At 50.9% G+C, this 11,646-nt stretch overlaps 1 protein-coding gene across 1 annotated transcript; it reads left to right on the top strand.

Moving 5' to 3' along the window:
• The first annotated feature begins 5,127 nt into the window (after positions 1 to 5,127).
• Positions 5,128 to 10,751, top strand: DNASE1L3 (deoxyribonuclease 1 like 3). The gene is made up of 8 exons (XM_032121202.1): positions 5,128 to 5,328; positions 6,788 to 6,876; positions 7,495 to 7,587; positions 7,845 to 7,957; positions 8,456 to 8,568; positions 8,887 to 9,044; positions 9,894 to 9,990; positions 10,239 to 10,751. Exons 1-8 carry the CDS (start codon positions 5,191 to 5,193, stop codon positions 10,365 to 10,367), a joined length of 930 nt encoding a protein of 309 aa, XP_031977093.1. The 5' UTR covers positions 5,128 to 5,190; the 3' UTR covers positions 10,368 to 10,751.
• Positions 10,752 to 11,646: the final 895 nt, after the last annotated feature.

An 11,646-nucleotide genomic window follows, 5' to 3' on the forward strand; every position in this document is an offset into this window, starting at 1 on the left:
TGTCGAAACAGGACATGAGCTAAGCGGGGAACCCACTCCTACAAGCTCCGTGTGCAGCCACAGGGAAGAGTCATTGAGAGTCTCCTTTGGTGGTGACGGGCTCCTCTGATCCAGCCAGTGCCAGGACAAGGCCACAGCTCCAACAGGTCACAGCCCTGCTGAGGGAGGTGGTTTGCAGTGCTGCGATCACTTTGCTGGGCAGGGGCTGAGGCTGCTCCTCTGTCCCAGCACAGTGGAGGAGAACTTGGGCACTCCAGATGGCACAGGGGAGGCAAAGAGGAGAGTGCAGGGCACGGCTGGGCTCCCTGTGCCCACAGAGAGCAGATGAGCCTCAGGCTTCAGAGGAAACCCCAGCAGCTCCCTGGGCACCTCCTTAGGCCCCTGCAAGGCCACGTTTGGGGTGGTTGCAGTGTGGCAAGCCCGAATTAAAAGCCAGCGCCTGCTCTGACCTGCCCCATGAGTTTTGTTTCTTTTCTCAGCCTGCAGACAACTCATCCTGCAAGCTGTGGCAGCTGGCGAGGACCGAGTCACCCCTGCGTCACCCTCCAAGGCTGCTGGCACTTCGGAGCCCAGCTATGCTGGCCCTCAGCCAAAAATTACTCATTCCTAATGCCAGTGTTAGGAGCTGGGCTTCCCACCCGCACAGGGGCACAGCTTTGGTGCTATGAGCAGGACAGACAATGACCACAACAATAACTTATGATTCAGTGGGAAACAAAATGTCTCTAAGTCAGACCAACCACATGATAAAAAAACATTAAAAATAATCAGAATTAGCTGTCCCATGGCCCCAGAAACCAGGCAACGAGACATTTATGTAAACAGTCTTGTTTTCCATAGGAAGGTGGAAGCTCTGGCTGGATTCAGTCCAGTGTGGCTGTGGAAAACTCCAGCTTCTGCCTCACCGAACCGAGAAGCAGCATTGCTCCACTAGGTGAAAGGTTTCCATGTTATTTTCCACTGCTGGGTGATGGATCTCCAGGGCACACGGTGAGGCTGTTTGCAATCGTAACAAGTGACAGCACGTTGCCTTGGCGGGTGAATCATCTTCCCAGGGTGACTTGTCCCCATTATTCCCACTGGTGCAGTGCTGGCCCTGTGGCACAATCCGTGACAATGCCCAGGTCACTGTGGGCATGGGAGAGCGCCGGGGCAGGCGGGTGCCCAGAGCCCACAACGGGAGCTGCTGCTGAGGAAGGCATTGCCATGCCCTGAGCAGTGCCTCTTTAATAACACACAGCTACCACAATTCACCCCCCAGGACAGGGATAAGATCTCGGCTCACCTCGGTTTGCAAACAGCAGCTCTGGGTGAGCACAGGGATAAATAACTCCTCTGGGCACCACCTGGAGCAGCCGCCCTGTCGCTCTTCAGGGGCTTCATTGCACAGCCTGGGACAAACACAGGAACAATGCTCCTGCCTTTTAAAACATTATAAAGCAAGACCTACTTGCCTAATAACAGCTTTCAATAATACTTTATTAACTCTACTCAAAGTTAATGCATATATTATGCGCATTTTAATTACATCTTTAACTGTTAACAATAGGGGTGTACTTATTGGCACAAAACCTTATTTGGTGGCTGCAATATCTTTATGGCGGATTAACTTCAAAGCCTCATCTTGTTGTCATGCATCAAAGCCTGTATTTCAGATTACCTCCTGCTCCTCTACAGCTCAGCTAAGCAGCCTCCTTCAAGAAACTGAAAGCATGATGTGGCTTTTTTCCTTCAACTGCCTTGTAGTGGGCAGGCTGTCATGCTTCAAACCACTAGTTGAACAATACTGACATATTAAATTGAAAAAGAAAACCCTATCAGAGTCCTGGACCAGCAAAGGAGTTGTGCTTTGATGGTAATTAGTTAAGTAGAACACTTACCTTCCAGAATTATACATAAAAATTAAGTATCAAAGATTTGATTCAAAACATTCCGCATATCTTGCACACCAAATACTTTTACCCTGCATTGCACCAAAATGCCAGAGGGTAACACCAAGACAATTACTGCCATTATATTGGCACTGAAACCGCTTCCCAAATCACCATATATGGCCTGAAGCCCAGCTATGAACTTCAGCAATACAAAATGGCCCAAGTGTTTTGCTACTTATTAACTTGAAAGTCCGGGAGACTGCGATAAAATACTCTGCCTGATGGTTGTGATAAGGTCACCAAGAGCCCAAAGGTCATTTCATTTGCCCAAAGGAACCTACTTTTATGGTGATGACATCTTTGGGGCTGGCCCTTCCTGGACCTGCCCCTGCCACAGTGGATGTTTACAGAGTGGCAATTTGTGTAGAAATGGTAAAAATTAAGAAAAATGTAACACCTTGAAGCCTGGTATGTGAAAGGGGAGTCCCCTTGTCCAGAAAACAGAGCTGTGGTGGCACCTGAGGAGCACCAGCCTGGGGGTGTTGGTCCCCACACTGCCCCTCACACCCAACACCACCTCTGCCCATGCTGCCCCTGGTTCCCTGAAGCCAATCTCCTCTTTGTGGGAACAGGCTAACGGGGATGTTGAGTGGGGAAGCAGGGACACCCCAATGGGCTGGGGCTCAGGCAAACCAGGCCAGCCTTTACACCCTTTGTTGAAAGGGCACAGCAGCACTGGTGCCAAACCCCTGACCAGCACAGACACCACATCTTTCCTACAGAGAAGAAATGAAGCTTCAGCCAAGCCCCAAGCACCCCCTGGGTGCTCTCCCCTCATGGAGCATCCCGTGAGTCACGCTGCCCTTCAAGCCCAGAATAGGCTTCCTCTGCCAGAGCAGAAAGGGATGTGGGCTGACCCCTCAGTGCCTCCCTCCAGCCCTCCCAGGGAGGCACAGGAAACCTCAGAGATCCTCTCAGTCCAATTCTGCCAACAAAAACAATTCTCTGGGTTCCCTACAGGCAGCCAGGTCTGCAGCCAAAAGGAAGCAGCTGTGCCCGAAGGGAGAGGAGAAACCCCCACATGGCTGCAGAACCCTCACACCCCGCTGCCCCACAGGGCAGGCGTGTGATACAGGGACACATCTCACCCCATCCATCCCACAGCACCTTCTTGGGAGTGGGAAGAAGATGGAGGGCTGAGTTGCTGCTCCAGATGTAGCAACACACCAGCCACAGCCCCCATGCACCCAGGACCGGCTGTCAGCAAAGCCTCGCCCAAGGGCCCCAGGCAGCACCTTCTCACTGCTCCGAGCTCTTGCCCAAACCGGCTCCTGCATTGCCCTCAGCTGCCTCTTCTCCCCTGGGATCAGGGAGAGGCTGAGGAGGGGCTTTATTAAGGAATGTTCCACAGGTACTGCTCAGCTGGAGAGGGTGTCCCTCACCTGGCATTAGTCCAAGTGGGAACAAGAACCCCAAACTGTGTTGATTTCATCAGCAGCTTCTTGTGCAAGAGCAGGGCAGCCCTGAACTGTCGGTGTTCATGCATCCACATGGAGCATGTTTTATGACCTGATAAGGAGCAAAGAGGACATGCACAGAAAGTGAAGTAAACAGGGAGTAAAGTGGTGCAGAAAGGAACATGAACTCCCTGTGTCACTCCCCACAGGTCGACTGGCTGCAGTTTGTCCTGGTGATAATGCCTGGGGTGGAAGAGAAAGGGGTAACTGACAAGCCAGGAGCCCTGAAGATAAACACAGCACTGACAGCCATGGTTCAGGGTCAGAGCCTTCATGGGCACCACAACAAGCACTTGCTCTTTGATGCCAGGGCAGCCAAAACAAGCCTGATTTGGGGGAGAGCTCTGGGTTTTGATGACTCTGACCCTGAGGCTGCAGCTGCTGTCACAAGCGTTTGGCTCAGGCTGTGCTTTTAGAAGGTTAAGCTGTAGATTTACACCCCTCTAAGGCTGTCACTTTCCCTCCCCTCTCTATTAGTTTCTTCCAGAGCCTGTCCTGCCTGGGAACACCTCACTGGAGAGCCAGAGGAGAGGAAGCACCATCTAAGCCCTGTTATTTTGGAGGATCACCTGCCCACTCCCCAAGTAGCTCTGTTGGTTGGCAACACCGAGGTAATGTGGTGACATGTCCCTTGCTGGCAGCCAGCGCTCCAAATTTCTGTAATGCCAAAAGGGATTTGTGTGCCTATTCCAACACCTGCAGCCCATTCCCTGGAGAACTTGCCTCCCCAGCAAGGCCTACATCCCACTGCTTTCAGCTGTGCCATGACTTTGGGAGCCCCTCCCTGTGCTGTGCTTTGCGCTGTCTCCATCTGAGCCTGTTCAGTTGGTTCAGTGTTGGCAGCCATGCCCTGGTGCCTCTGGATCTAGACCTGCTCGGGTAGCAGGGTGCAGGCAGGCTGGATGTTCCCAGAGAAAGGAAGGAGGATGTGAAAGCACCCCATAAGCACAGGGGGAAAAATTCAAGACACTTAAAGATGTCATTTAGCTTGACCTCTTGTTACACGTCCTGCCATTATAACCTGGTTGAGAACCAACAAATGTGTCTCTGGCTGAGGGCTGACATGTGGTAGAGGATTGAGGGAGGGTAGGGGGTGGTTTCCCTGCAAAGGCCACCACTTCCCTGCAAGCCATCCCACCTGCAGCATCCTCACTCAGGTGTTTTAGCCAAACTCCTGTGTCCTCTTCCACTGCACAGCACAAGCCAGACTCACATGCACAAACCAAGACTCCTGTGCTGGGGACATTTGGCCAGGAGATTGACGACAGTGCTGGGACATCATGTATCTTCCCATGGCTGCCTGTCCATTCCAATGGGCTTCTGGTGCCCTCCAGAAATCCCAGTCTTCCCTCCTGCTGCTTCCCAGATCTGAAAGGCCACCCACCCCATCCTCTGCCTGGTCTTGACTGCTGGCCTGGAATGGCCCAAGGGAGCCTGGTCCTGGTCCAGCACTGCCCAGAGTGGTCCCAGCTGGTGCCCAGTCATGGCAAGCATCCCACAGCTGGTGTCTCGCTGTGGGGAGGGATGCTGTGTTCTGGCAGAGCGGTTGCTCTGCCAGGATTCAGAGGTTGGCTCAGAAGAGCCTGTTTTCCCCCCAGGCAGAAGTTCAAAGTCTCCATGTTGCTTTGTGCTGGGAGATGGAAGTGAGGGAAAGGAGGAAATGGTGATTCCTGTTCATGATTGACACAGCTGACTGCTCAGTTTGACCTCCCAACCAGCCACAGGGGGACGGATGCATAAACACACACACTCATACATATTTACAGGCACGCTCACAGCAACGCATTTTGCCCAGATCCATGAAGATGTTGCTCTTCTTCTTACTTTCACTCTTCCATTTCACCCCATCTCTGAGCCTAAAAATCTGCTCCTTCAATGTGAAGTCTTTTGGAGAAACTAAAATAGCCAAACCTGAAGTTGTCGATGTCGTGGTAAAGGTACGTTCGTTTGCCGGGACGAGACAGACACTGAGCTTTCCAAGGGTTTCTTAGATGCAGAATCTTGCACTTTATTTGTCTTTCACAGTTAAATATCAAGTAAAAAAAAAAGAGCGAATTATTTAAAAAACATAATATGCTTAAAGTAAAGGTCAGCCTGTGTTTGAACAGAATGTATGTTGTTATTTTAGCCTTTATGGGAATATAACAGAAACAATATTTGCTGTTTCCTTTGCAAATTGAGTTAGGAAAGGAGGAAAACCTCAATGCACAGTAAAAATAATTTTCACTTTGAATCCACAAAGCTTTGTTTTGTGATACATTATTTACCTTCCTTATGTGCTAGTTATTATCAAATATTCTTGTCTAATTAAACCTATTCTCAGGACACCAAATAGTATCTGTCATATTAGAGTCTGGTAGAAATCTGAAAAGCCCAATTACTAATTTCAGTAAGTAAACCCTCACCATCAGGCTGCCTCTGCAGAAACTGAAGATAACCTTGCTTCTAAAAAGAACCACCTTTTAGACTTGTAGCTTTGAAAATGCCCTCCAAGATGCCACAGTGAGGGAGGACGTGGGGCTGGGCGTTAGTGCATGCATGGGGTGGCTGTGCATGCAGAATGGCACCAATGAGCAGTGGCACCATAGCTGCATTTATTTTAGTTCCTTTTATTGCTGACTGGCAGAGAAGGGTAGTTTGCTTGGCTTTGCCATTCCCAGACCACTCTTCCTATACAGCCATCACTGTGGGCGACATATACTAACTTACGGGGTAACTTAGATAATTGTGGGTAGGTTTCAGAGGGCAAAAAGGGGCTTTTTTTCCTGACAAAAATCACCCACAAAGTTTAAAGAACAATGAAACTAGAGGCAGGAGGAAGCTCCTGAGAGTGTTTGGCTTTGTGTGATCTGGGCTTTCCCACAGGGAATCCCACCAGTAGCTGTGGGAGCTGAGCCTGCAGTCCCTCTGAGGTGTGCAGTCCGCTGGTGTCGGGACCCCATTTTCAGACAGGGCATTTCTTTGGGCTCCAGGGGCTATTTCAGAGGAGTCTGCAACAAACTGAGACAGGTGAATGCTGACCGTGGGGAAGGAGTGGGGCAGGGCAGAGGCAGCACCCCAGCAGTTGTGGTGATGGTGGAATCAGGCTCATAGCAGGGGCTTTTGCTGCTCCTTCCCTTCCACACTTCCTCCTCAGGGTCAGGTGCTGAAGTTTTCCACTAAATCTGAAACCATTCTGCTCCCGGCTTCTCTCTCCCAGCTCCTGCTGGGGCGTGCAGCAGCTCTGAAAGCAGAAGAGCATTGTTCCAGCCCCTGCTCCCCTCCCACGATCCCGGGCTGGGTGCCACTTCTTCCACAAAGGACTTCCTCCATGCCTGTAACCACTTCTTTCTAACCCCTTCCTAATCCTCTAAGACCAGCCATGTGCAAACTTCCTCCTGCTCCTTCCCCTTGCAGATCGTTTCCCGCTGTGACATCATGTTGCTGATGGAAATAAAGGACAGCAAGAACCGTGTTTGTCCTCTCCTGGTGGAGAAGCTCACCAGGTAGGGTGGCCATGGGCAAATGGACAAATATTGGGAAGAGCCTGTGCTCAGCTCAGTGCCACCTTCCTGGGGCAAAATCTTAGGATCTGGGCTCTGTCCCAGTGTCAAGGAAGGACCAGGGTCTGGCAGTCTTGCTGAGGGACAGGAGCAAAGCCAGTTCCAGACCACTGCAGAACACATTTTAGAATGAGTATAACCAAGTTAAATTCAATTTGGTACGGAGAAGTTCCCGAAGGAGAAAAAAAGGAAGGGGAAATGCCCTCACTGGGCTGGCATCAGGCTGCAGCAGAACAGCCACCTTCCTGCAGGGCTCGGAACTGCTTTAGATTAGGGATTGCCTGCCTGGAATGACAATCCGGAAGAAACAGCAGCGTTCGGCTGGCTGGACATGAGACCCAGCTGAAAGAGAGACAGAGGCTGCAATGAGCAGGGAGAGGGTGGACTGGAGAGCCGGTGATGGAGCAGGGGTCCAGCTCCTGAGAAGGGTTTAGTGTCTGTACCCACCTCCCTCTGAGGTCAGGCAGGCAACACCCAGACCCTTGGGCACACGCAAAATTATCTCTCTCTCAGTCCCCTGTGAGTGCAGAAACAAACTCAGGAACACCACTTTCCTTCCAGCCAGCTGACGGGGCCAAAGGAGGAGTACAGGTGCGTGGCCAGCGAGAGGCTGGGAAGGAACAGCTACAAGGAGCAGTACGTCTTCATCTACAGGTGGGTGAGCCCCCTTTGCCAACAAGCCAGCCCTCCCCCTGCCCTCTGGGGCACAGCCCCTGGAGATGGGCTGGACATGGTGGTGGCTTTGCTCTGAGGGAGCCGGAGAGGCTCTGCAGGTGGCTTGTGCTGTGCCTGGATGTGGGGATCATCCCAGCACAGCCACCAGTGTGGCTGTATCCATCCCAGACTACGGCCTGGGGGCCAAGTCAGAGCACGGAGTCAGTGTTAGACATGGCCCGTTCATTCTGCTGCAGGCAAAATCAGGTATCGGTGAAACAAACTTACCAGTACCCTGACACCCAGCCTGGGGACGAGGATGTCTTCTCCAGAGAGCCCTTCGCCATCTGGTGGCAGTCTCCCAAAACCGGTGAGGTGTTTCAGAAACAAGTCTTTGTCCCCCTGTGAGTCAGCAGGGCAGCGCCGGCTGCACCCGAGCACGTCGAGGGCAGGCTCAAGGGGCTGCATCCAGACCCCACACTGCTTTTCCTTCCGAGAGCAGCATTCTCCCTTCGGGGCCGCTGCCTCTGGGAAAGCCCACAGCCCTGCACATGCCCTGCTGGGAAAGCCTCTGCTGCTGCCGTGGGCAGTGGGTTGGTGGATGCATTCCGTGCTTCTGGCATAGCCTGGGAGCAGTTTCTGTGTGGGTGCTGGGTCAGGGTTTGCCTGCACTGGCACAGCTCAGGCCCAGCTGAGCACCTGGAAGGGGACACTGTGCAACCACAGAGATCACCCTGGTCCAAAGTCACAGCAGAAGCTGTTTCTTCCTCAGAAAAACCCCCTTGCTCACAAGTCAGTCTCTGTTTCCTTGTGACTCATTCTCTGTTTAACCATTACGTTTTTCTTGTTGTTCTGCCTTGTTTTGAAGCTGTCAGTGAGTTTGCTATTATCCCTCTGCACACCACACCAGACACAGCAGTGCGGGAGATTGATGAGCTCTATGATGTGTACTTAGATGTCAAACAGCGCTGGAAAACCGAGGTTGGTTGCCACATCTGTGTCACTAACAGGGCTTTGGTACCGAGGCACTGGCCAAGTTATTTGCTATTCGGAGCTGAAAACCTTAAACCCATTGATAATGAGCCCCAGGGTTTGAGTATCTCTTTGATGTATTTTCATTGAGTTCTCCACATTTTATACAGTAAACCTGATCACCTAATAAAACTATTATCAGCATGCCCTGGTGTGCCCAGCAGAAAGGAAAAGCCCCACTGCATCCATGTACCATAGTAATCCTCCTTGGTCTTCTTCTGAAAATCTGTCCTCATGATTACATTTGGAAACTCTCCTACCTTCCAGAACTTCATCTTCATGGGGGACTTCAATGCTGGGTGTAGCTATGTTCCCCAAAAGCAGTGGAAGAACATCCGTCTGAGGACTTACTCCGAATTCCTCTGGCTAATTGGTGACAAAAATGACACAACGGTGAAGAACAGCACAAGATGCGCATACGACAGGTAAAGGGCTCTCTGCCAAACCACCCACTGGTTATGACTGTCTGAGAGAAAAATTGTATCAAAAGGTGCCAGTGACCAACAGAGAAAACAAATGTACGAGGCCATCAAAGATAAAACAGTGCCCAGGGAAAACGTGATCCAAATGCTTCTAGTCAGGAGCACAAAGCCCTTTGCAGAGCAGCCTGGGCAGGATTTACACAGAACCAGCCACTGCTGCGGCTCAAGTGGGGACGGATGACAGGACAGCCAGCAGCACTTCTCATCTGCAGAGAGCCCTGCAGACACCTGGCAGGAGGTGCTGCTGCCTTCTCCATGCCAGCTTTGCACCATGGCTTTTGCTCTTACATTTGTAATTTGGATTGACAGATGCACAGCAAGGTTCTGCTCAGGGAGGGGACACCTCACCTTACCCTGGACATGTGGCAAGTCCTGCTGCCACTGCAGTTCCCTCGGCAGGGACAAGAATACATCAGCTATCAGAGCCCAGAGTCCTCTTGAAGAACAAGTTTCTGGGTCTGAGCAGGACTTCACTGATACTCCAGTCATTGTTGTCCTGTGATTTTTGTATCCAGAGCCGGGCTTTGAAATTTGCAGCATTGTTGGGTGGGTTTAGACAGAAGTCATTTAATGTTGGTTCCAAGGCCAGTGCACACCAAGATATTTATGTGCCTTGCTGCCAAGGAGGCACCTAAAGGAGCTGACATCCCGGGGGGGCAGCCCATGGGTAACAACAAACCACACATAGCTGTGACTTCATCAGAGCTACCTCTCTGGTCACCAGCTCAGTGCAGAGTGGCTGCCACAGGTCAGGCACCCCATCACAGCACCGCTTTCCCTTGCTCCTTGCAGGATTGTGGTCAGTGGACAGAAGCTCATCCAGGCTGTGGTGCCACATTCTGCCAATATCTTTGATTTCCTGGAGGAGTTTCATATGACTGAGGAGCAGGTAGGCACAGCACAGCCTCTCCAGCAGCAGGGAAGGGCTGTCACGGGAGCACAGAGCCAGCAGTGTCCAGGCAGTGCTGAACACAGACCTGGCTGTAAAACCAGGTCACTGGTGATCATCCCTCCCAAAATGATGCAATGCTCACGTGCCACCTCCCCACATCCAAGCACTGCACATCCACTTTCCACCCAGGCAGGGCTTGGAGAGAGTACAGGTGACTCCCAACCCTCTGTGCCGTTGTCTTGCAGGCGCTGGGGGTGAGTGACCATTTCCCAGTAGAATTTGAGTTAAAAGCAAAAAGTGGCTTCTTCAACTGGCTGAGATCGAAGTTTTCAAAGAAGAGGAGACCAAAGAAGAGCCACCGATCGAGGTCATGAATGTGCTGAGTCCTCGTACAGGGCATGGAAATACACAGATGCCAACAGATCTCGTAGAAGACCGGTGCAGATAAACTCATAGCAAGTGCAATATTTAGTGGGGAAAAAACCCCAAATATCTTGTTAGATATATATTTCAAATATTTTGAGTGAGAAGGCAAATTAAACCTTCAGGATGCTTTTTCTTCATTGTGTACAAAAATAAATCAGCTAGAAGCAGCACACTGTACTGATCACAAATGTAAGGAGCTACTGCAGGGCTAAAATACTTCTGTGTACTTAACCTGAACACCTGAAGGGCAGGGAGCCATGTTCCCATGGGCTCTGGAGCCCTGCCATTCCTCTGCAGGGGCAGAAGGATTAAAAGGACCTTTTTGCATCGTATGTGTGTCTGTGTGTGTGTGTTTATGCTTCAGAGCTGCAACCAGCGGGACATGAGTCTGTACCTGGTGGTTTGCAATGTAGAATGTTGCTGAATTTAGAGTATTTCTCAGTGAGGGGTTTAAATTGCTCTCAGCATCCAGGGATTGGGGAAAGACAGAAAGAAAAGACAGAGGGACAGGCAGTGAGAGCCCCTTTTCTGCACTGCCGCAGCTCGGGGCGGCAGGAAGCTGGTGGTTCTCACCCCTGCCCACCTGCAAACCTCAGGTGAGAAGTCCTAGGAATCCCAGGTGACACTGCTGCCAACAGAGTGTCATAAAATTCACATTAAAATCTGATTTCAGCATCCTGACATGGAAGTGAACTGCATCCCTCCCTCCAAAAAAAAAAAAAATCTCCATGGCAGCTCACAGTCCTCTGATGAACCAGACTTTAATGACAACTATTTAATGTAATGGTGCAGCAATCTGTTTTCCTAGCTCAGCCCACAGGCTGTATTTAGTGCAAACCAAACCCTTCACACAGATGGCATCTGGGGAGTGGGAATAATCCAACTGTTAGTAGAGACAAATATTCATCTCCCTTCATCAATGCACCCCAGGTTGCCTGCTGAAGGGGCAGGGAGGGCAGGCAAGTGAGAGAGGCTTTGTGGGGAGGAAAACAGTTTGGCCTTTGTGAAACCCACTCTTCAGGGAGAAGAATTTGAGGAAAGAAACTAAATCAAGAGAAAATTATCCCTGGGGGGTGTGTGCAAGGCAGACAAGAAATCCTCCAACTTTCAGTAGCAATTAGATTTGAAATGATCCAGCATTTCATATGCTCCCTCACTTATACTGCTGTCAATGCACAGGAAAAAGCCTGATTTAGAACAAATATTTACATTGGGATTTTTATAGAG

This window comes from Corvus moneduloides, chromosome 11, assembly GCF_009650955.1.
Source record: "Corvus moneduloides isolate bCorMon1 chromosome 11, bCorMon1.pri, whole genome shotgun sequence".
In the NCBI taxonomy this organism is placed as follows: Eukaryota; Metazoa; Chordata; class Aves; order Passeriformes; family Corvidae; genus Corvus; species Corvus moneduloides.

Coding starts and splice junctions, on each gene's coding strand:
- DNASE1L3 (XM_032121202.1), top strand. CDS start 5,191: ATGAAGATGTTGCTCTTCTTCTTACTTTCACTCTTCCATTTCACCCCA. Junction 5,329..6,787: donor TTGTCGATGTCGTGGTAAAG/GTACGTTCGTTT, acceptor TTCCCCTTGCAG/ATCGTTTCCCGCTGTGACAT. Junction 9,991..10,238: donor TTCATATGACTGAGGAGCAG/GTAGGCACAGCA, acceptor GTTGTCTTGCAG/GCGCTGGGGGTGAGTGACCA.